General features: G+C 43.7%; 1 protein-coding gene across 2 annotated transcripts in view; it reads right to left on the bottom strand.

Annotated features, from left to right (window-relative positions):
- Window positions 1–24,534, bottom strand: part of LOC106583528 (receptor-type tyrosine-protein phosphatase gamma) — a 258,643-nt gene that overhangs the window by 63,528 nt on the left and 170,581 nt on the right. For both annotated transcript variants that reach the window (XM_045705290.2, XM_045705291.2), the window contains exons 5-7: window positions 15,787–15,882; window positions 9,727–9,793; window positions 2,121–2,278 (exon numbers count right to left, since the gene is read on the bottom strand). In XM_045705290.2, the coding sequence (XP_045561246.1) occupies window positions 2,121–2,278; window positions 9,727–9,793; window positions 15,787–15,882 (321 nt within the window). The remainder of the gene's footprint in view (window positions 1–2,120; window positions 2,279–9,726; window positions 9,794–15,786; window positions 15,883–24,534) is intronic.

The raw sequence follows: 24,534 nt of genomic DNA, 5'->3' as shown, positions 1-24,534 counted from the left end.
TCCTCTCTAGGTTTCTTCCTAGGTTTTGGCCTTTCTAGGGAGTTTTTCCTAGCCACTGTGCTTCTATACCTGCATTACTTGCTGTTTAGGGTTTTAGGCTGGGTTTCTGTACAGCACTTTGAGATATCAGCTGATGTAAGAAGGGCTATATAAATACATTTGATTTGATCGAGCGAGACCCTTTTATTGCATTATTTGGGGTTTCCTTACCCACAATACAACTGACCAAAATGAATAAGGATGTAATTGCCTTTATCACGATTAATATTACTTACATGGAAATCTTCTGCACCCCCTTCTCATGCGCTTTAGATTAAATCCATTTTGAATTGCATAAAGTGGAAAAAATTAAACAAACACTCAATGGGTCTGTAGACAAATTCTATGCAATGTGGGCTCCCTTCTTTTCTTATGTTAAACGACTACATTTCCCTGCAGTTCCAGAGTGATGTATATTTCTATATCGGTGATGTAAGAGGCCTGGTATGTGTTTACACGGCATCTGGTATGTCAAGGAGGACTGTATTATCTGTGCTAGTTGACCTGTAGCAACTGTATCAAAATATATAATTTTTTTTGTCTTTGTTTAAAAAATATATATATTATGTTTCTGTCTCACTCTTTGTTTTGCTGTATTGTTGTCCTTGATGTGTTGTTTTATATGACTACCAAATAACTTACAAGTGCAATTATTTTGTAAATGCTGGTGTTGAAAATCCAATAAACAAAGTTTTAAAAAATAAAGCAGCTGGAAGACTGCGTGGTGTGGTGTGTAGGTAATGTTAGGAGAGGTCATTTGCAGTAAATATGCAGTCACCTCCAGTATTTAGTGTGATATTCAACCTGGTGTCAGAGGGAATTTACAAGCCTGTAGCTGCCCGCAGCCAGTCTGTTTGCGTGTGTTCACAGCCCCTATAATTCACATACTGTAGCAGTAATTGGCTACACCTGTTTAATCATCCACCACATAGGCAGTTAATGTTTGATACACATAGGAAGAGAAGGAGGAGGGAGGCGAGGAAGGGTAGGAGGAGGAGGGGAAGAGGGGAGGAGTAGGTTGGTGTATAGAAACAGAGGGATAATAGTAAACTTGGGCAGTCTCCAAATTGTCAAACCTTCATATCAACCTTGTGTCATACCAGGATATTCGGTAATACCGGCACTGAACACAGGGGGCGCTGTTTTCTAACCCCACTGATACGCTATAATCCGAAGGTTAGCAATGCTAACAAGTACATGGCAAATCCCATAGAGAATACTAACTAAAAGGTAACGAGCGCATTGCGAACATTTTGTACAGTTTCTGTCCTAAACTATACAAGTATACAAGTAACTCAACAATGCTACTCACAGTTTGATGCACACACAACACAAATATTAGCCAGCAAGGATCTTGATCCAGGAGTGGTGATCTCTGCTGTTAGCAAGTGAATGCTTGATTTTGGAAGAAGCTAACCACAGCTAGATAGCTAACTAGCTACTAAATTAGCAAGCCAAATGCAAAACTGCAGAGCATTTAGCACATTTTGGATAGTTAACTTGACAGTTATAAGATATCTATCTAGCTGGCAAACATTTAGTTGTTAATTCCATACTGTAATTAGATCACCTGGCACTGCAAAACCATGAGTGACTCACAAGGCTCAGGTTTCTTGTCCTTGTATGCTTGTCAACAATCACCATGTGACTGGGGACTACTGTAAGCTTCCAAATAATGTGACAGTTAAATTGAAAAAACTTAGTTTCAATTGAATTGACGGTACTGAAAAACCATCCCGTGGCTTTTTCCAAATATCCTGATTTACGGTATATGCGGTATACCGCCCAAGCCGAGATGATAGTGTGTGCGTGTGTGTACATGTTTTCCTACATTATCAGGACCAGAATATCCTGACAAGTCCCCAGAATGTCCTGACAAGGTAGAAAAACAAAAAAAGTTTGCAAAAGTTTTTTTCAAAACCTGAATTTGTTAAAATGCTATTTTAGGCTTAAGGGTTAGTTTTAGGGTTAAAGTTAGAAGTTAGGTTTAGGGTTAGGGAAAATAGTATTTTGAATGGGAATACAGTTTAACTCCCCAAAATGTGTGTGTGTGTGTGTGTGTGTGTGTGTGTGTAACTGACCTGTGAGTGGGAGAGTAAGACGGGCCTGGAGAAGACGATCCACTCAACCACCTTGCTGCAGGGCGGGCTGGTGAGAGAGCCTGTGTAGCGGTAGTAACTCCCCAATAATGACGGTAGCAGATCCCTCAGGATAAATGGACTCAGGAATGTCTCCTTCTCTGAAAGGGGGAGAGACAGAACAGATACACACATCAACACAGAGAAAAACTAACTAACACATCAACACAGAGAAAAACGAACTAACACATCAACACAGAGAAACTAACTTACACATCAACACAGAGAACAACTAACTAACACATCAACACAGAGAAAAACTAACTAACTCATCAACACAGAGAAAAACTAACTTACACATCAACACAGAGAAAAACTAACTAACACATCAACACAGAGAAAAACTAACTAACACATCAACACAGAGAAAAACTAACACATCATCGTTCTCGAGGGGAGAATAGAGAGAGCACAGGAACGCATATATCAACACATAAACACAGCCCACACACACTCAGAAACCCACACACAATCAGAGACCCACACACAATCAGCGACCCACACACACACTCAGAGACCCACACACACACACTCAACTCAAATCAAACTTTATTTGTCACATGCGCCGAATACAACAATGTAGACTTTACAGTGAAATGCTTACTTACAAGCCCTTAATCAACAATGCAGTTCCAAGAAGAGTTACCCTCACTACCCTCTGTAGCGGTTGCCATACCAGGCGGTGATGCAACCGGTCAGGATGCTCTCGATGGTGCAGCTGTAGAACCTTTTGCGGATCTGGGAACCCATGCCAAAACTTTTCAGTCTCCTGAGGGGGAAAATGTTTTGTTGTGCCCTCTTCACGACTGTCTTGGTATGTTTGGACCATGATAGTTTGTTGGTGATGTGGACACCAAGGAACTTGAAACTCTCGACCCACTCCACTACAGCCCCGTCGATGTGAATGGGGGCCTTTTCCTGTAGCCCAAGATCAGCTCCTTTGCCTTGCTCACATTGAGGGAGAGGTTGTTGTCCTGGCACCACACTGCCAGTTCTCTGACCTCATCCCTATAGACCGTCTCATCGTTGTCGGTGATCAGGCCTACCACTGTTGTGTCGTCAGCAAACTTAATGATGGTGTTGGAGTTGTGTTTGGCAACGCAGTCGTGGGTTTACAGGGAATTCAGGAGGGGACTAAGTACACACCCCTGAGGGGCCCCAGTGTCAAGGATCAGCATGGCTGACGTGTTGTTGCCTACTCTTACCCCCTGGGGGCGGCCCGTCAGGAAGTCCAGGATCCAGTTGCAGAGGGAGGTGTTTAGTCCCAGAGTCCTTAGCTTAGTGATGAGCTTCGTGAGCACTATGGTGTTGAACGCTGAGCTGTAGTCAATGAACAGCATTCTCCCATAGGTGTACTCAGAGACCCACACACACTCAGAGACCCACATACTGTAAAGAAAATGTAGATTATTCCCACATATTTAAATAGAAAATAGACATTATAGTGCGTCTTTACGCCTATTTCAATCCCCAAATGTTTAGAGTACAGTGCATTTATTTACTGTGCATAATCAGCCATAAGTTCTGTATTTTATTTTAAATCAGGTAGGAGGATCCGTGTTTATTTACAACTGACAGTTATTGGGAACATCGCTCTAAGAGATTTTCGCTGGCGTCCTGTTTTACATGGACATTTCCTGCCTAAAAACCTCCTTCTGGCATTTGTTTGGCAACATCAGGGCTTAACAGAAAGGAGAGGAAGAGGAGGAGGAGGACGATCAGATAAAGTGTCCTGCTCTGACAACTAATCCATCGGTGGGCTGCTGTAGCCCGCTGTAACCACAGGGAGAGAGAGTTCCCTCCTTGGATACACCCTCCTGTGTTTTGAGGCTGCTGTCACAATCCGGGGTAGTAAAGTGGGAGATGGAGACAACCTGTGGTGGAAGCAGGACCTTGAGCTTGGGGTTAAGATATAAACCAAGCCATGTGGGTATGAGGGAGATCCTACTAACAGTCATATATGTTACTATGGAAGGATGAAGAGGACGCTATACCGTGGACTATGGGGAGTGGGACGAGACAGCAGACGTGTAGAGCAGAGGTGTAGAGCAGAGGTGTAGAGCAGATGTGTAGAGCAGAGGTGTAGAGCAGATGTGTAGAGCAGAGGTGTAGAGCAGATGTGTAGAGCAGAGGTGTAGAGCAGAGGTGTAGAGCAGAGGTGTAGAGCATAGGTGTAGAGCAGATGTGTAGAGCAGAGGTGTAGAGCAGATGTGTAGAGCAGACGTGTACAGCAGACGTGTAGAGCAGATGTGTCCCAACATCATGGGATGTTTCAGTAGTCACAGCATCTCTACTACCGCCTGACCTCAGACAGCACAACCCCTTTCTGTTCCCGACATCGTGTGTCGTTTCAGTAGTCAGACAGCACAGCCCCTTTCTGTTCCCGACATCGTGTGTCGTTTCAGTAGTCAGACAGCATAGCCCCTTTCTGTTCCCGACATCGTGGGTCGTTTCAGTAGTCAGACAGCACAACCCCTTTCTGTTCCCGACATCGTGTGTCGTTTCAGTAGTCAGACACCACAGCCCCTTTCTGTTCCCGACATCGTGTGTCGTTTCAGTAGTCAGACAGCACAACCCCTTTCTGTTCCCGACATCGTGTGTCGTTTCAGTAGTCAGACAGCACAACCCCTTTCTGTTCCCGACATCGTGTGTCGTTTCAGTAGTCAGACAGCACAACCCCTTTCTGTTCCCGACATCGTGTGTCGTTTCAGTAGTCAGACAGCACAACCCCTTTCTGTTCCCGACATCGTGTGTCGTTTCAGTAGTCAGACAGCACAGCCCCTTTCTGTTCCCGACATCGTGTGTCGTTTCAGTAGTCAGACAGCACAGCCCCTTTCTGTTCCCGACATCGTGTGTCGTTTCAGTAGTCAGACAGCACAGCCCCTTTCTGTTCCCGACATCGTGTGTCGTTTCAGTAGTCAGACAGCACAGCCCCTTTCTGTTCTCGACATCGTGGGTCGTTTCAGTAGTCAGACAGCACAGCCCCTTTCTGTTCCTGACATCGTGGGTCATTTCAGTAGTCAGACAGCACAGACCCTTTCTGTTCCCGACATCGTGGGTAATTTCAGTAGTCAGACAGCACAGCCCCTTTCTGTTCCAGACATCGTGTGTCATTTCAGTAGTCAGACGCACAGCCCCTTTCTGTTCCCGACATCGTGGGTAATTTCAGTAGTCAGACAGCACAGCCCCTTTCTGTTCCCGACATCGTGTGTCGTTTCAGTAGTCAGACAGCACAGCCCCTTTCTGTTCCTGACATCGTGGGTCGTTTCAGTAGTCAGACAGCACATCCCCTTTCTGTTCTCGACATCGTGGGTAATTTCAGTAGTCAGACAGCACAGCCCCTTTCTGTTCCCGACATCGTGTGTCGTTTCAGTAGTCAGACAGCACAGCCCCTTTCTGTTCCTGACATCGTGGGCCGTTTCAGTAGTCAGACAGCACAGCCCCTTTCTGTTCTCGACATCGTGGGTCGTTTCAGTAGTCAGACAGCACAGCCCCTTTCTGTTCCTGACATCGTGGGTCATTTCAGTAGTCAGACAGCACAGCCCCTTTCTGTTCCCGACATCGTGTGTCGTTTCAGTAGTCAGACAGCATAACCCCTTTCTGTTCCCGACATCGTGGGTAATTTCAGTAGTCAGACAGCACAGCCCCTTTCTGTTCCCAACATCGTGTGTCGTTTCAGTAGTCAGACAGCACAGCCCCTTTCTGTTCCTGACATTGTGTGTCGTTTCAGTAGTCAGACAGCACAACCCCTTTCTGTTCCCGACATCGTGGGTAATTTCAGTAGTCAGACAGCACAGCCCCTTTCTGTTCCCGACATCGTGTGTCGTTTCAGTAGTCAGACAGCACATCCCCTTTCTGTTCTCGACATCGTGGGTAATTTCAGTAGTCAGACAGCACAGCCCCTTTCTGTTCCCGACATCGTGGGTAATTTCAGTAGTCAGACAGCACAGCCCCTTTCTGTTCCCGACATCGTGTGTCGTTTCAGTAGTCAGACAGCACATCCCCTTTCTGTTCTCGACATCGTGGGTCGTTTCAGTAGTCAGACAGCACATCCCCTTTCTGTTCTCGACATCGTGGGTCGTTTCAGTAGTCAGACAGCACAGCCCCTTTCTGTTCCCGACATCGTGGGTCGTTTCAGTAGTCAGACAGCACATCCCCTTTCTGTTCTCGACATCGTGGGTAATTTCAGTAGTCAGACAGCACAGCCCCTTTCTGTTCCCGACATTGTGTGTCGTTTCAGTAGTCAGACAGCACAGCCCCTTTCTGTTCCTGACATCGTGGGTCGTTTCAGTTGTCAGACAGCACAGCCCCTTTCTGTTCCCGACATCATGGTTTGTTTCAGTAGTCAGACAATACAGCCCATTTCAGTTACTGACATTGTGGATTGTTTCAGTAATCCCTAGTGCCACCCCACATTAACCTTTCTGTTGCTGACATCATGGGTTGTTTCAGTAGTAAGACAGCCCAGTGCCGTATGGTGGTGCTACCTCAGACCTGCTAATGAATGGATGGCTGAGGCTAACAAGCTGGTGGAAAGCCCACCACCGCCACCCAGCTAGAAGAGAACAGTATAGTGCGTCCCAAATTGCACCTTATCACCTATGTAGTGTCCTACTTTGACCAGAGCCCTATGGGAATAGGGTAACACTTGGGACACAGCCTAAGTACCTAGCCAGAGAACCAGGAGCCTCCCTTGGACCATCAGAACAACAACACAACCCAGCATGCTTTTTAGTTTACTAAACCTAGCAATACCACCTGCCTGCTAGCCCCATTCTAGCCCCCTTCCAGCCATGTCAGATCATTCAGTATAGATAGTCAGTGTAATGAATGGGATAAAGACCCAGAGAAGCACGGAGGAGCTCCAGTTGTGTGAGATGAATCAGCATGAGTAAAGAGACCATATGCTCTCAGTTTATTCCCTTCTTCCATTAACATGTTTTCTCTCCGTCTGTCTCTGAGTGGACCCACATAAAGAGAACTACGTCAGTAGCACATTGTTAACCCAGCTGTATGTGTTAGTACACACAAAGCGTGCATGCACACATACACAGCGGCACGGCTCCATATGCAATACAATACAACTTCATGAATCCCTAAGGGGCAATTCGTTCAGGCCGGTGTGCGTGTGTGTGTTTAGGCAGGTGCAGCAGGGGATTAGGGAAACATGGTAAAGCACATCCGGATACGGGCTGGTGGAGACACGGCATTACTCATGTTTGTATCGACACCAGCTAACTCCACTTTCAGACCATACAGATAGGCATGTCTATCTGTGTCCCCCTAGCATTAAACATTAATGGTGCAAGCGAGCATGCATCTGATGCTGCTGCTGTGTATGTAAATTCTGTGTGTGTGTGTGTGTGTGTGTGTGTGTGTGTGTGTGTGAGCGAGCGAGACAGTGTTGACAAATTGAGGTTTAGATGCAATTAACTTTTCCGTCTCTTCTTTGCAGTGCTACACAGAGAGAGAAGCAGGGGTAACTCTGTACTGCCTTCCTCTTGATGGAAGACTGGGCTCACAGCTTCTGGTCAGACTCTAATTTGGGATTAAAAATAAACGCCAAGGTAAAGTATCTTCAAAAGCTTAAACAAATGGATGGAAGACCAGATGAGAGGCGTGGAATCTCTATTCACAGACAGTCTGGGAGATGTGTGATGTCTGATAATAGACAGTCTGGGAGATGTGTGATGTCTGATAATAGACAGTCTGGGAGATGTGTGATGTCTGATAATAGACAGTCTGGGAGATGTGTGATGTCTGATAATAGACAGTCTGGGAGATGTGTGATGTCTGATAATAGACAGTCTGGGAGATGTGTGATGTCTGAAAATAGACAGTCTGGGAGATGTGTGATGTCTGAAAATAGACAGTCTGGGAGATGTGTGATGTCTGAAAACAGACAGTCTGGGAGATGTGTGATGTCTGATAATAGACAGTCTGGGAGATGTGTGATGTCTGAAAATAGTCAGTCTGGGATATGTGTGATGTTTGAAAATAGTCAGTCTGGGAGATGTGTGATGTCTGAAAATAGTCAGTCTGGGAGATGTGTGATGTCTGAAAATAGACAGTCTGGGAGATGTGTGATGTCTGGGAGATGTGTGATGTTTGAAAATAGACAGTCTGGGAGATGTGTGATGTCTGAAAATAGTCAGTCTGGGAGATGTGTGATGTTTGAAAATAGACAGTCTGGGATATGTGTGATGTTTGAAAATAGTCAGTCTGGGAGATGTGTGATGTTTGAAAATAGACAGTCTGGGATATGTGTGATGTTTGAAAATAGTCAGTCTGGGAGATGTGTGATGTTTGAAAATAGACAGTCTGGGAGATGTGTGATGTTTGAAGTAATCACCTCACATTAACCTCACAAACAACAACTTGGGAAATCATTTCTCTGTCTCTTTTTTTTAAATTTGTATTTTTTTGTGGACATTCATTGAGTGCTCTTGTGTGTGACTGAAAGCCCTATACAGCCAGCAGTATACCACCATGCATCCCACTGCTGGCTTGCTTCTGAAGCTAAGCAGGGTTGGTCCTGGCTGGATGGGAGACCAGATGCTGCTGGAAGTGGTGTTGGAGGGCTAAGGAGATCCTAAAGCAATGAAGGGGACATTGCCCTGCATAGGGTGCTGTCTTTTAGATGGGAAGCTAAAGGGTGTCCTGACCCTCTGTGGTCATTCAAATCCCATGGCACTAGGGCCTCCTGAGTGGCGCTGTGCCACTAGAGATTCTGGGTTCAAGTCCAGGCTCTGTTGTGATCGGGAGACCCATGGGGCGAAGCACAATTGGCGCAGTGTCGTCTGGGTTAGGGGAGGGTTTGGTCGGCAGGGATGTCCTTGTCCCATCGTGCACTAGCGACCCCTGTGGCGGGCTGGGTGTAGTGTATGTTGACACTGTCACCAGGTGTACAGCGTTTCCTCTGACATGTTAGTGTGGCTGGCTTTTGGGTTAAGTGGGCGTTGTGTCAAGAAGCCGTGCGGGATGTGTTTCGGAGGATGCATGGCTCCCGAACTTCCGTACGGGAGACACAGTGATGAGACAAGACTGTAACTACCAATTGGATACCATGAAAAAGGGGTCATTTTTTAAATATAAAAATGCAAATAAATAAAAATAATCCCATGGCATTTATCATAAGAGTAGGGGTATTAAACCTGATATCATCCCCCTCATTCCTAATTGGTATACAATCACTCCTCACCCCTCGACCTGATAGCTGGTGAGTGTTCTGGCACAAAAATGGTCGCTGTGGATGAGGTGAGTTTCCCCATTACTATGTAAAGCGCTTTAAGTACCTCAGTTGGTAGAAAAGCGCTATATAAATCCAATTATTAGTATGAATTATAGCGAAAGTGATAAAGCCAAGGTCCTCTTTAACAATCATTAGTGTGTCTGTATTTATATCTGTGTTTCTGTGGGAAGACTGAGAACCTGGGGCCCTGCTGACTCTGTAGTTAACTGAGAAGTGCTATAGAACTAAGGTTGTTGAACAGCAGCACAGCGAGAGAGTAGTAGACAGTAGTAGTGTGAGTGCCAGTGGTATACTCACCGTGGTGTACAACCCGTTTCAGTCCCTGGATGATGGGCTCTACGGCTGGATTGTCTCTCCGCCCCACCTGAAGACAACAAACAAGACACAGGATATTTTACAGGACAGCCCAGAACAGCAGTTACAGTACCCACACTCAGTTCAGTACACATATCACATTTATTACCAACATTCCCAATGTGCTATTTACACTTAGAGGGGTGAAAAAAAGTGTTGAGATATGGGGACCGCTCCTCCTCCTCATCGTCCTTCCCATTCCTAATTCAGGTCAGTCCAATGAGAGTAATAGTCTGTAACTAAGTGCTGAATGTGGATAATAATATGAACCCCTTAGCGACCATTCATACACCCTCAGGGAGCCTAAATGCAGCTCGATTAGAAATGGTAAACTGGTGTGTCTGTGTGTGTGTGTATATGTGTATATGTGTGTGTGTGTATATGTGTGTGTGTCTGTGTGTGTGTGTGTGTATGTGTGTGTGTGTGTGTGTGTGTGTGTGTGTGTGTGTGTCAGGTGTGTGTGTGTAAATGTGTGTGTGTGTGTGTGTGTGTGTCAGGTGTGTGTCCTGCTCTTTAAAATGTAATTCAGCGGGATACATGTGTGTTGGCGCTGATGCTAATTGCTGAAGGGCTGTCAGAAAAACAGTGGTAGCATTTAGGTCTTCAATCACACAAGGTCCGTTGTTGTCTAGCCACAGACCTAGAAATACCTGTGTCCCCACTCCTACCTGCCTGCCTCTCTGTCAGAGAGGAACTGTGCCAGCCACTTTGTCTGTGTGGCTCTGAGTGTTAGGATAGAGTGCTTCTATGTAATAGATCACATCAGTATAATAGAAATAGAACCAGCCATTTTACTATGGCGTTGCCATGGCTAAATCCTTGCCAACACGCCCCCAAAAATGGAACATGAAAACAATATTCTGCTGAGGCGCACTTTGAAGATGCTAGAACAGTCCACATTTACTTTTCATCTGCAACCAAAACGAGTAATGAATAGAAGAATCAGAAAAACACTATACAAAAGTATGTGGACATCCCTTCAAATTAGTGGATTCGGCTATTTCAGCCACACCCGTTGCTGACAAGTGTATAAAATGGAGCACACAACCATGAGATCTCCATAGACAAACATTAGCAGTAGAATGGCTCGTACTGAAGAGCTTAGTGACTTACAACGTAGCACCGTCATAGGATTTCACCTTTCCAACATATCAGTTCGTCAAATTTCTGCCCTGCTGGAGCTGCGCCAGTCAACTGTAAGTGCTCGTATTGTGAAGTGGAAAGATCTAGGATCAACAGCGGCTCAGCCGCGAAGTGGTAGGCCACACAAGCTCACAGAACGGGACCGCAGAGTGCTGAAGCGTGCAGCGTGTAAAATTAGTCTCTCCTCGGTTGCAACACTCACTACCGAGTTCCAAATTGCCTCCGAAAGAAAAGTCAGCACAATAACTGTTCGTCGAGGGCTTCATAAAATGGGTTCCCATGGCCGAACAGCCGCACACAAGCCTACAATTACCATGCGCAATGCCAAGCGTCAGCTGGAGTGGTGGAAAGCTCGTCGCCATTGGACACCATTGGACTTCTCTGGAGTGATGAATCACACTTCACCATCTGATTCTGTGCTGCCATCTATGTGGCAACAGTTTGGGGAAGGCCCTTCCCTGTTTCAGCATGACAATGCCCCCGTGCACAAAGCGAGGTCTATCGAGATCGCTGTGGATGAACTTGACAGGCCTGCACAGAGCCCTGACCTCAACCCCATCGAACACATTTGGCATGAATTGGAATGATTACTGCGAGTAAGGCCTAATCGGCCAACATCAGTGCCCGACCTCACTAATGCTCGTGGCTGAATGGAAGCAAGTCCCCGCAGCAATGTTCCAACATCTAGTGGAAAGCCTTCCCAGAAGAGTGGAGGCTGTTGTAGCAGCAAAGGGGGGACCAACGCCATATTAATGCCCATGATTTTGAAATGAGATGTTCGACGAGCAGGTGTCCAAATACTTTTGGTCATGTAGTGGATTTACCTAGTCGGCTTGTTGTGTGTTTTATGTGAGATAAATATTCCTCTAGAGACGCATTGAAGTTGCGAGTTCCCTAGGGAGGGAAACATGCATTCTGACAAGCAGTCAATGCACAACAATGCTTGAAATTGCGAAAACAGCAGTTTTAATGGTACTTGTTAAAAAAAGGGGGATCCCAGCTTTCCATTCCTCATTTATTTATTTCTCAACTCTTAAATATGTGCAAACTGAACCATTTAAAACCCAGAGCAGCGGCATTATTAAGCACCTAAAAGGCGCTGCATGGTCAATCTGACATCTGCATTTTCCATGCTGCATTAATGGTGAGACGTCCTCTGCAGAAGTCAGGGCATTCATACTTCTTGCACTTCACCGAGCAGCGCAGAGCTGTTGAGCAGAGCTGTTGTGAAGGAAGTTGTCAAGGAAGTGAGTTTGTGTTTATAAAGGACCTCCCGCCCCTACCTACCGTCAAGAAATCATGTCAATGCGGAGCTGTATAGAGCTATATGGCGCCCTCCGCATTGTTACAAAATTTGGGAGGCGCACGGCGATGTCCTACGGAGGTGAATTTGACCTCTGAATTCCTCCGGGGGCAACGCACCACATTTTTGGATCAAGCATAAATTGTCTTTTACTCAGCAATTTGCTGTGAGTGCATAGGGGAGAGTGGGGCTAAATGTAACATGGGTCAACTGTAGGGTAACTTAGGGTAAAACGCTACCCTACCTCAAAATCATTTGGCAACCAGGGAAGGTGTTGGGGGGGATGGTGACCTGAATTGGTTTCTTTGAGAAGTACAGGCAGGGGGCGTGTTACCCCGGGTGGCAGGTTATCCTAACATGTAGGCCTACATTATATTCACTGTGTGTATGCAATTTCTTGGGACAACATTCATCAATAGAATGCTAACTAGTTAAAAGATCACATTTGGGATCTGGCTAATGATTATTCCAATAGGGTAACTGCAGACAGGCAACCTCATGCTTCAACCTATTTACAGTGGGGGAAAAAAGGATTTGATCCCCTGCTGATTTTGTACGTTTTCCCACTGAAAAAGAAAGGATCAGTCTATAATTTTAATGGTAGGTTTATTTGAACAGTGAGAGACAGAATAACAACAAAAATATCCAGAAAAACGCATGTCAGAAATGTTATAAATTGATTTGCATTTTAATGAGGGAAATAAGTATTTGACCCCCTCTCAATCAGAAAGATTTCTGGCTCCCAGGTGTCTTTTATACAGGTAACGAGCTGAGATTAGGAGCACACTCTTAAAGGGAGTGCTCCTAACCGCAGCTTGTTACCTGTAAAAAAGACACCTGTCCACAGAAGCAATCAATCAATCAGATTCCAAACTCTCCACCATGGCCAAGACCAAAGAGCTCTCCAAGGATGTCAGGGACAAGATTATAGACCTACACAAGGCTGGAATGAGCTACAAGCTCATCGCCAAGCAGCTTGGTGAGAAGGTGACAACATTTGGTGCGATTATTAGCAAATGGAAGAAACTCAAAAAATCTGTCAATATCCCTCGGCCTGGGGCTCCATGCAAGATCTCACCTCGTGGAGTTGCAATGATCATGAGAACTGTGAGGAATCATCCCAGAACTACACAGGAGGATCTTGTCAATGATCTCAAGGCAGCTGGGACCATAGTCACCAAGAAAACAATTGGTAACACACTACACCGTGAAGGACTGAAATCCTGCAGCGCCCGCAAGGTCCCCCTGCTCAAGAATACATATACATGCCCGTCTGAAGTTTGCCAATGAACATCTGAATGACTGAGAGGACAACTTGTGAAAGTGTTGTGGTCAGATGAGACCAAAATGGAGCTCTTTGACATCAACTCAACTCGCCGTGTTTGGAGGAGGAGGAATGCTGCCTATGACCCCAAGAACACCATCTCCACCGTCAAACATGGAGGTGGAAACGTTATGCTTTGGGGGTGTTTTTCTGCTAAGGGGACAGGACAACTTCACCGCATCAAAGGGACGATGGACGGGGCCATGTACCGTCAAATCTTGGGTGAGAACCTCCTTCCCTCAGCTAGGGCATTGAAAATGGGTCGTGGATGGGTATTCCAGCATGTCAATGACCCAAAACACACGGCCAATGCAACAAAGGAGTGGCTCAAGAAGAAGCACATTAAGGTCCTGGAGTGGCCTAGCCAGTCTCCAGACCTTAATCCCATAGAAAATCTGTGGAGGGAGCTGAAGGTTCGAGTTGCCAAACGTCAGCCTCGAAGCCTTAATGACTTGGAGAAGATCTGCAAAGAGGAGTGGGACAAAATCCCTCCTGAGATGTGTGCAAACCTGGTGGCCAACTACAAGAAACGTCTGACCTCTGTGATTGCCAACAAGGGTTTTGCCACCAAGTACTAAGTCATGTTTTGCAGAGGGGTCAAATACTTATTTCCCTCATTAAAATGCAAATCATTTGATAACATTTTTGACATGCGTTTTTCTGGATTTCTTTGTTGTTATTCTGTCTCTCACTGTTCAAATAAACCTAGTATTAAAATTATAGACTGATCATTTCTTTGTAAGTGGGCAAACGTACAAAATCAGCAGGAGATCAAATACTTTTTCCCCCCACTGTATTTCTAGCCACAATTCCGCATCAGTTGGGCTACAGGTGATAATGCTTATTCTTAATAGCATACCTGATAATATGGACCATGTATAGGCTATATGCATGGTCCAATATGTTCAAATAATTGTACCAACATGTTATTGATCATTGTGGGTGTATGTTGGAGAGTGATGATGCTGGGTTAGTGTACAGATATAAACCAACAGGGAAACAAAGTGGAGTGCTCATCCTTGTGTGCTCAGTAGAAGGTTCATTTCATTGCAGAAATAAAATATGTATTCGCTTTTTGAATTTAGAATACCATATACTTATCCAATAGCTTTTTGTAACAACCCACATACTAATACAAACAGGCAGGCAGACGGACAAATACTTTTCTTTTAGGTAAAGAGGGGATTTTTAAGAGATAGCGGCAGAGGAAGCCCTTATTCTCTCACTCTGTCTGTGCTTCTCTTTCACTGTAATGACTCCCTGAAGACACCTGTCTGTCTGTCTGTGCTTCCCTTTCACCGTAATGACTCCCTGAAGACACCTGTCTGTCTGTCTGTGCTTCTCTTTCACCATAATGACTCCCTGAAGATACCTGTCTGTCTGTCTGTGCTTCTCTTTCACCATAATGACTCCCTGTAGACACCTGTCTGTCTGTCTGTGCTTCTCTTTCACCGTAATGACTCCCTGAAGACACCTGTCTGTCTGTCTGTCTGTGCTTCTCTTTCACTGTAATGACTCCCTGAAGACACCTGTCTGTCTGTCTGTCTGTGCTTCTCTTTCACCGTAATGACTCCCTGAAGATACCTGTCTGTCTGTCTGTGCTTCTCTTTCACCATAATGACTCCCTGTAGACACCTGTCTGTCTGTCTGTGCTTCTCTTTCACTGTAATGACTCCCTGAAGACACCTGTCTGTCTGTCTGTGCTTCTCTTTCACCATAATGACTCCCTGAAGACACCTGTCTGTCTGTCTGTCTGTGCTTCTCTTTCACTGTAATGACTCCCTGAAGACACCTGTCTGTCTCTCTGTGCTTCTCTTTCACCGTAATGACTCCCTGAAGACACCTGTCTGTCTGTCTGTGGCAATGACAGAGTCACAGCTCTCTGGATAGGGATGATGTGTGTGTGTGTGTGTGTGTGTGTGTGTGTGTGTGTGTGTGTGTGTGTGTGTGTGTGTGTGTGTGTGTGTGTGTGTGTGTGGGTGTGAGTGAGTGAGAGAGAGAGAGAGGGAATAGTTATGTACAATAGGGATATGGGAAGTTGGAAGTAAAGCGAGGAAGAGGAAGAAAGATTCCATGTGCCTCAGGAGAGCAAGCAGCTTTCGATCAGTGTATCCATTACTGTTGTTCATATTTTCCAATGAGCACTATATTCCTACCCTCTACCCTCCTGTTTCACTGTGTTTGGGAACAAATGAAACCAAAATATCTCAACACAGCCCGAAGCCAGTCTTACCTCAAAGAACACAGCCAGCGCAGCAATCATGCGTTTCTCCTTGATGGCCGCACTGAGACTGTCAAAGTCATCAGAGTTGTACAGGTAGATCTGCATCTGTGGAGAGAGCGAGAGAGAGAGAGAGAGAGCAAACAGAACATTAGAGGTTGCTCTTAAGTGATTCTTGCACGTCAAAATCAATCAGTTATTTGGACAGAATGCAGTGAACACTGGCAGGTACCCAAAACATATTTCCTTTCAGTAGGTTGCAAATAAACAGTACAACTTTCAATGGTTATAAAATCATTTCTAAAAAAAATACTAGTTTCTCTTTCCCCCTCTTCTCCGTCATTCTGTCTACCTCACACAAACCCACTGTTATCACACATCCCAGTGCTGTACTGTAATACTGTATGCTGCTGTATTTACAGAAGCATAATCACACATCCCAGTACTGTACTGTAATAGTGTATGACGCTGTATTTACAGAAGCATAATCACACATCCCAGTGCTGTACTGTAATACTGTATGCCACTGTATTTACAGAAGCATAATCACACATCCCAGTGCTGTACTGTAATACTGTATGCCGCTGTATTTACAGAAGCATAATCACACATCCCAGTGCTGTACTGTAATACTGTATGCCGCTGTATTTACAGAAGCATAATCACACATCCCAGTGCTGTACTGTAATACTGTATGCCGCTGTATTTACAGAAGCATAATCACACATCACAGTACTGTACTGTATCCCGCTGTTCTGACAGTAGCAGCAGGGTTCTACTAGGACTGGGACAGTACCAGTATGGCAATATTTTTTACATGGCAATAATAAAATCTGTCAAATGTGAAACGCTTAAAAGTAATAATACATACACAATGAATAACGATAAATGTGTTTTTTTATTTAACCAGGCAAGTCAGTTAAGAACAAATTCTTATTTACAATGACGGCCTACTCTGGCCAACCCCAGCCAACACTGGGCCAATTGTGCACCACCCGTATGGGACTAATCATGGCCAGATGTGATATAGCCTGGAATTGAACCAGGTACTATAGTGACACCTCTTGCACTGAGATTCAGTGCCTTAGAACGCTGCGCCACTCGGAAGCCCACTATAGTGTAGGGGTATGAAGTAATTGAGGTAGATATGTACATATAACCAGGAATAAAGTTACAGACAATAAACAGTACCAGCAGCGTATGTGATGAGTCAAAGAAATTAGTGCAAAAAGGGTGAATGGAGATAGTTAAATAGTTAACCAAATAGCTACCTGGACTAACTATTTATCAGTCTTATGGCTTGAGGGTAGAAGCTGTTCAGGGTCCTGTTGGTTCCAGACTTGGTGCATCGGTACCGCTTGCAGTACGGTAGCAGAGAGAACAATCTATGACTTGGGTGGGTGGAGTCTTTAGGGTCTTCCTCTGACACCACCTGGTATAGAGGTCCTGGATTGCAGGGAGCTTGGCCCCAGTGATGTACTGGGCCGTATGCACTGCCCTGCCCTGCGCTTTGCGTATGTAAGCCAAGCAGTTGCTATACCGAGCGGTGATGCAGCCAGTCAAGATCCTCTCAATGGTGCAGCAGTAGAACATTTTGAGGATCTAAGCGCTCATGCCAAATATTTTCAGTCTCCTGAGGGGGAAGAGGCTGTTCATGACTGTGCTGGTGTGTGTGGACCATGATAGATCCCTATTGATGGAACTTGAAGCGCTCGACCCGCTCCACTAGTCCAGGATCCAGTTGTAGAGGGAGGTGGTCAGTCCCAGGGTCGTTAGCTTAGTGATGAGCTTGGAGGGCACTAAGGTGTTGAACACTGAGCTGTAGTCAATAAACAGCATTCTCACATACAGTGCCGTGAAAAAGTATTTAGTACGGTCTAGTGTAGGTCAGTATCCAGATTTTCATATCTTCATACCGTCTTTCTCTCACCCCAGGATATATGGTATTACCAAATTAGTACACAAGGTGGCGCCAAAAATGCAAAAACAAACATTGGGCATCTATTTTTAATTTTACTTTTATTTAACTAGGCAAGTCAGTTAAGAACAAATTCTTATTTTAAATGACAGCCTAAGAACAGTGGGTTAAGTGTCTTGTTCAGGGGCAGAACAACAGATTTTTACCTTGTTAGCTCAGGGATTCAATCTTGCAACCTTTCGGTTATTAGTCCAACGCTCTAACCACTAGGCTACCTGCCATCTATTACCAGAAGGCTAACAAAATTAGCACACGTAATAACGGATTTCCATGGAGACGGCTAGCTAAATATGCTAACGAGCGCAAAAGAAAATAAACAAGTTGCAAAGACAGCTCATAAATTTATACATATATATGTAGGAACTACCGAATGTCATTTTTGGTGAGTTTGGACATTTACAAGCGAATGAGAACGAGAGACATCGTGCAAATGAACAAAGTTTTGCAGTACTGGCTCTCCCAGCAGCATGTCTACACACTGTGTCTGTGTGGAGTCTGAGTAATGGGCCACTAGGGCAATAGGCTTGCCTGCTCTGCTCAGAGAAGAGGGGCGAGGAGCCGAAGGGCCAAGAACGGAGAGCAGAAAAAAACACCAGGAAATCAAGATAGCAGTGGCAGCTGTACAAATAACGCATAAATAGTGCTTTGTCTTCTCAAACGCGGCAGAAAACGAACACAATATGATCCCCAGTCACCTCATTCAGTCATTTACTTAGATAGCAAGTTAAACTACAAGTCATGTTAACACATAATTCTGAATTTTTCACGCAGGAAAAAAAGATAAAACGCATAAGATATATCTTGCTGCGTTTTGTAAACACAGATCTAAAATGCTTCTTATTGTAATTTCTGCTTGGCAGCATTCTATCAGCAGATAGCGCTCTGACTGATGTGTACCTACTTTCTTGGTGTAGCCATCCTATTTTTCTTTGGTAAAATGCAAGATTAACTTTAAGCAAAACAATAGGAAATGTAGCTGTCTACATTCTTTCTATGATTGGCCTAAACATTAGAAATATGATGGCTATGCATCGTTTTTGTTTTTTCAATGTAAGCTCATTTACTTGTGTGGCTGCCGCCAAATAGAGTTGCACTTCTGTTGTCATCTGATGAAAATGAAGCTATTTTATGCCGAATGTGTTGCACTAATGTCAAGGAAAACTATAGTTGCACGTCCCTGATCAGTCTATTGAAGCAAACAAACACTGTTGACTTTCAATATAAAACGCGACCCCTGTCAATAGACAGCAGGACATAGTTTTCTCCTGTTGTGCTATTTACAAACAAACAGGTGACTGGCTCAACTGTTCTGGGGAACTATGGTAAGCTTCATAATGTAAAATAATGTGACAGGTGAAATGAAGAACGCAGTCTGCTTTATCTCCTAACATATTGCACAAGTTGACTGCAGGTATTTACTTAAAAAATAGCTACAAATATTAAAACATATTGAAAAACATATAAGAAATAGTTTCAACGGTATTGAAGGTATTGAAAAACCCTCCCGTGGCTAATAAAACATATTTTGCATCTTCAAAGTAGTAGGCATGTTGTGTATATCAAATGATATGGCATTTTTCCTAAATGACCCCCCCAAAATCTATTTTCATTCCAGGTTGTAAGGCAACTAAATAGGAAAAATGCCAAGGGGGTGAAACTTTCGCAAGCCACTGTAACTTGGAAGATAAATAAAGGTGACTCTGGATTTCAACATAATTATATATTTTTTACAATATTAGGTCTGTTGTATCTTTTTCCACTGGTGGCACTGGTGCTATCAACACGATATGCTTACACTATTTAAATTATTAAAATGGACCTGACCTGTGTCCCATAATGTGCTTGCAGAACCAGGCTAATAATGACTAGCAATCTTTTCAATTAGCATGCCCCTGTGTTCTTACATTAATTTGGATAGATTTGCTGTAACAGCAAAGAAAATAGACAAAATAAAGTCCAAAATGTTTTTATTGTAAATTTCAAATTGCTATATGTTATTTTCTGAAAAATCCTCTAGAGGGCAGAATAATATCAAAACAATACCACAGCAAAAAAAAAAGGAAAGCAGGTAAAAGGACTGATTTCCCACAGTTTTTTCAGGTTTTTGCTCTCAAAATCACCTGTTTAATAGAAAAACTTAAACATTGGATGTTCCATTGTCAACAACAATGTTAAAACCACATTAAGGATCAATTTTTGTGGCCTGGGAAAAATCGGAGGAATGTAGATTTTTGTTGTGTAGTTACCCTTTAATTCAGATGCCCATCAGCCAGACAGTTGTGTTTGGCTAGCAGTGTTTCTGTAGCGCACTGGATAGATACGAAGATTCATGATTCTGCCAGGTAGGCTACTTTTAATTACCTATCCATCTACCCAAAGGCTATCATTAGCATCACTGACGACTAAACAAAGTAGTAGACATATAGGCCCTATGAGCACCGTACACAGCAGGCAAAATTTGCCAGTACCATGCAACTGAAAGCTACTGGCCCAAATGAAAAATATACTGGCCGGGTCAAGGTCCGACAGGAAAGCGAATGATGTGTGAGTCATTTTAATAGTAGGTGATTTAAACTTTAATTTGTGGCTGAGCAAGTCGCCTATACAGAGTTCATGCAGACATTGGCAAGTCAAATTCAAGAACTTTCAAGGACTTTTTCAAGCACGTAATTGTAATTTTCAAGGACTTACGTGTTGCATTTAATTGTTGTAATAGCCTATAGAAAAACAAAGTCCCCCCAAAATGTATGCAAAAAAGTATGCATTACCACTTTAAGAATAACACATTTTCGAATAGGTCTACCTAAGGGCATTATTCATTGACATTGACATTATTTTTGTATTCTAAAATATGCCTGAATAATGTGGGCATTGCCTAACTAAATAGACAGCATGCTACCGACACAAACACACTAAAGAAGTCTGTCCATGTGCTAGTCAGTCTCACCATTTGAAATGTTGAAGAGTTATTGATGGGTTATTGTATCATGTTTTAAAATGAGAAAGCGACCAAAAACAGGGTTCCCTTTGTAATGGAATGCTTTGTATGGAAACCCAAGTTGAAGCCAACATTCGATGTTGTCTTGCTCATAATAACCACACATGGTTTTACCACAGGTAAAGCAGGTATTCCCAAACTGGGCTAAGCGCAATGCCATCGAGGGGGTACGCCAAATAAAAATAATATTCATATTTTTTTTTTCATGATTTATTTTTTGAAACTTTTTTTTCTCTTTACATTTTCAAACAGTCCATTTATATTTTCCAACGGGGCTACACATTTGGGTGATTTTTTTTCTCTCACCTGAGTAGCCTCGTTTCACTGTCAAAAATAAAATGAAACCATCTAGTGTTCAGCGAAATAAATAATAGCAAAATAATTTACATCCAATCACATTAACTGTTACTCTCTCGCGGGAATTCCACTAACGGTCCTTATGTAGCCAAACGTTGCTGCTGCTCATTCCATTTGCTCGAAAATGGATAAATGGTAAAAGAAATGAAGGCCCGCGTACATAGACACACATACCAGCTATACTGGTAGTACTGCTACTACCAGCAGTACTACACCTGCACCTGTCGACGACACAAGTTATTCTGCTTCCACGAGCACATCCAATGCTAGCATCAGTAATTCTACATTTGTTGTTAGCCCAGCTAGCATGGACACTGACAGTTGTGAATCTGATACAGCCGAAGAGCTACTGCCCCCATACCTGAGAAAGCACTGAACAACAGACAGGGACGTTGGACCATCGAAGAGGCGATAATATGATGAGAACTACATTGATTTGGGGTTCACTTATACTGGGAGTAGTGCCTTTCCTCAGCGACAGTGTTATATGTGCAAAAGTACTATCTCACAACTCGATGAAATCTTCACTCTTGCACAGACATTTAGAAACAAAACATGCCAATTTGAAAAATAAGCCACAGGAGTTTTTTGAGCGAGAATTAAGGTGACTTTCGAGTTGTAAGGCATGTATAAAAGCAACAGATACCATGAAGCGTATTATATGGTGAGCTACCGAGTGGCTAGGACAGTCAAGCCCCATACCATTGTGGAGGACATAATTCTGCCGTGGATATGGCTCAGACAATGCTGGGGTAAAAGGCCCAAAAAACTACACAGACAATGCTTTCATCAAACAACACTGTTTCACGACGCATCAGTGACATGGCAGGATATGTTTTGAAACAATTACTGCTTTGCATACAAGCCAGTGAATTCTATGCGTTACAGCCGGATGAGTCAACAGACGTGGAGGGCCTGGCACAGATCCTGGTATATGTCCGTTATGTTTATGGGGGGGTCAATTAAAGAAGACATCCTCTTCTGCTAACCACTGGAAAACAACACAACAGGAGAGGATATTTTTACAGTACTGGACAGCTTTGTGACATCAAATGGAGGTGGTCAAAATGTGATGGTATCTGTACTGATGGCACAAAAGCCATGACAGGGAGACATAGTGGAGTGGTAACGCGTGTGCAAGCAGTTGCTCCCGATGCCACTTGTGTACAATGCAACATCCACCGAGAGGCTCTTGCTGCCAAGGGGATGCCTGACGCTTGAACAATGTTTTGGACACTACAGTGAAAATGGTTAACTTAGTTAAAGCAAGGTCCCTGAACTTTCGTGTATTTTCTGCACTATGCAATGATATGGGCATGTAACGCTTTTACAACATACAGAAGTGCACTGGTTATCAAGGGGCAAAGTATTGACAAAACATTTTTATTTGAGAGATGAGCTTAAAGTTTTCTTTATTGACCACAATTTTCACTTGTCTGACCGCTTGCATGATGACGAGTTTCTCATACGACTGACCTATCTGGGTGATGTCTTTTCTCGCCTGAATGATCTGAATCTAGGATTACAGGGACTCTCTGCAACTATATTCAATGTGCGGGACAAAATTGAGGCTATGATTAAGAAGTTGGAGCTCTTCTCTGTCTGCATTAACAAAGACAACACACAGGTCTTTCCATCATTGTATGAGTTTTTGTGTGCAAATGAACTCAAGCTTATGGACAATGTGAAATGTGATATAGCGAAGCACCTGAGTGAGTTGGGTGCGCAATTAAGCAGGAACTTTCCCGAAACGGATGACACAAACAACTGGGTTCGTTATCCCTTACATGCCCTGCCTCCAGTCCACTTAGTGATATCTGAACAAGAGAGCCTCATCGAAATTGCAACAAGCGTTTCTGTGAAAATTTAATTTAATCAGAAGCCACTGCCAGATTTCTGGATTGGGATGCGCTCAGAGTATCCTGCCTTGGCAAATCGCTCCGTTAAGACACTGATGCTCTTTGCAACCACGTGCCTATGTGAGAGTGGATTCTCAGTCCTTACTAGCATGAGAACTATATACAGGCACAGACTATGTGTGGAAAATGATTTAAGACTGAGACTCCAATACAACTCAACATTGCAGTGTTATGTGCATCCTTTCAAGCACACCCTTCTCATTAACCTGTGGTGAGTTATTCACAATTTTCGATTAACAAATAAGGTTTTACATGTAAGATGGTTAAATAAAAAGCAAAATTATTGATTCATATTATATTATTATTATTTGTGCCCTGGTCCTATAAGAGCTCTTTGTCACTTCCCACGAGCTGGGTTGTGACAAAAACTCACAATCCAGGTGAAAGCTACGATCTCTTATTGATGTCACTTGTTAAATCAACTTCAATCAGTGTAGATGAAGGGAAGGAGACAGGCTAAATATTTTGAAGCCTTGAGGCAATTGAGACATGGATTGTGTGCCATTTAGAGGGTGAATGTGCAAGACCAAATATTCAAGTGCCTTTGAACAGGGTATGGTAGTAGGTGCCAGGCGCACCGGTTTGTGTCAAGAACTGCAATGATGCTGGGTTTTTCACACTCAACAGTGTGTATCAAGAATGGTCCACCACCCAAAGGATATCCAGCCAACTTGACACAACAGTGGGAATCATTGGAGTCAACATGGGCCAGCATCCCTGTGGAAGGCTTTTGACACCTTGTAGAGTCCATGCCCCGACAAATTGAGGCTGTTCTGAGGGCAAAAGGGGGCTGCAACTCAATATTAAGAAGGTGTTCTCAATGTTTTGTACTCTGTGTGTGCGTGCTGCGCACGTGTGATGAATAATCGACATAGGAAACGAACAGCTTCGAGAATCCATCTGTTTTAAAAAAAATCGCATTCTAACAATATTTTTTTCAGTGACTGACCCGGAGGGTTTCCAAAACCTTCCATGCATGTTGACCCCTGACATTTTTTGACAGGGGCATTCAAATTAATTTGAGCCGTGACACGCACAGATAGGGGCATTCACGTGCAGTTGTTTTCTGTTTTTGGTTAATTGCACATTAATGTTTGAATAAATCATGATGATAAAAAAATCGCTAATTGTGAACCAAAAACTAACGTGAACAGGTACATTTTTCTCACTGGCACCCTTGCGACCAATTAAAAATGTGACTGTTTTTGTTGCAGTATTGAACCCTGCAGTAGTGAGCATGGATCCACAGCAGGATTATACTCTTCACTAAGACCTAACTCCATGCCTTATTAATGCTATCAATGCACAGCTCCCAAATGCATTTTCTCTGAGAATGATGCACTCTGAAAATGTAGGCCTATGCATGTGTCTGCTTGATTTGTGTGAGTGTGAATGCATGAAACACAACCACAAAGCTGGGAGAGAACAGCACCATCAAAGAAGTGCTAGCAATCAACAGTCTCTTCACTCAAACTAAATTTAAAAGCTACCCCCTCATCAAACGGATG

The sequence above is a fragment of the Salmo salar genome, chromosome 22 (genome assembly GCF_965601325.2).
Source record: "Salmo salar chromosome 22, fSalSal1, whole genome shotgun sequence".
Taxonomy (NCBI): domain Eukaryota; kingdom Metazoa; phylum Chordata; class Actinopteri; order Salmoniformes; family Salmonidae; genus Salmo; species Salmo salar.
The sequence above is the reverse complement of the archived record's forward strand: the minus strand, read 5'-3'. Positions and strand labels throughout refer to the sequence as shown.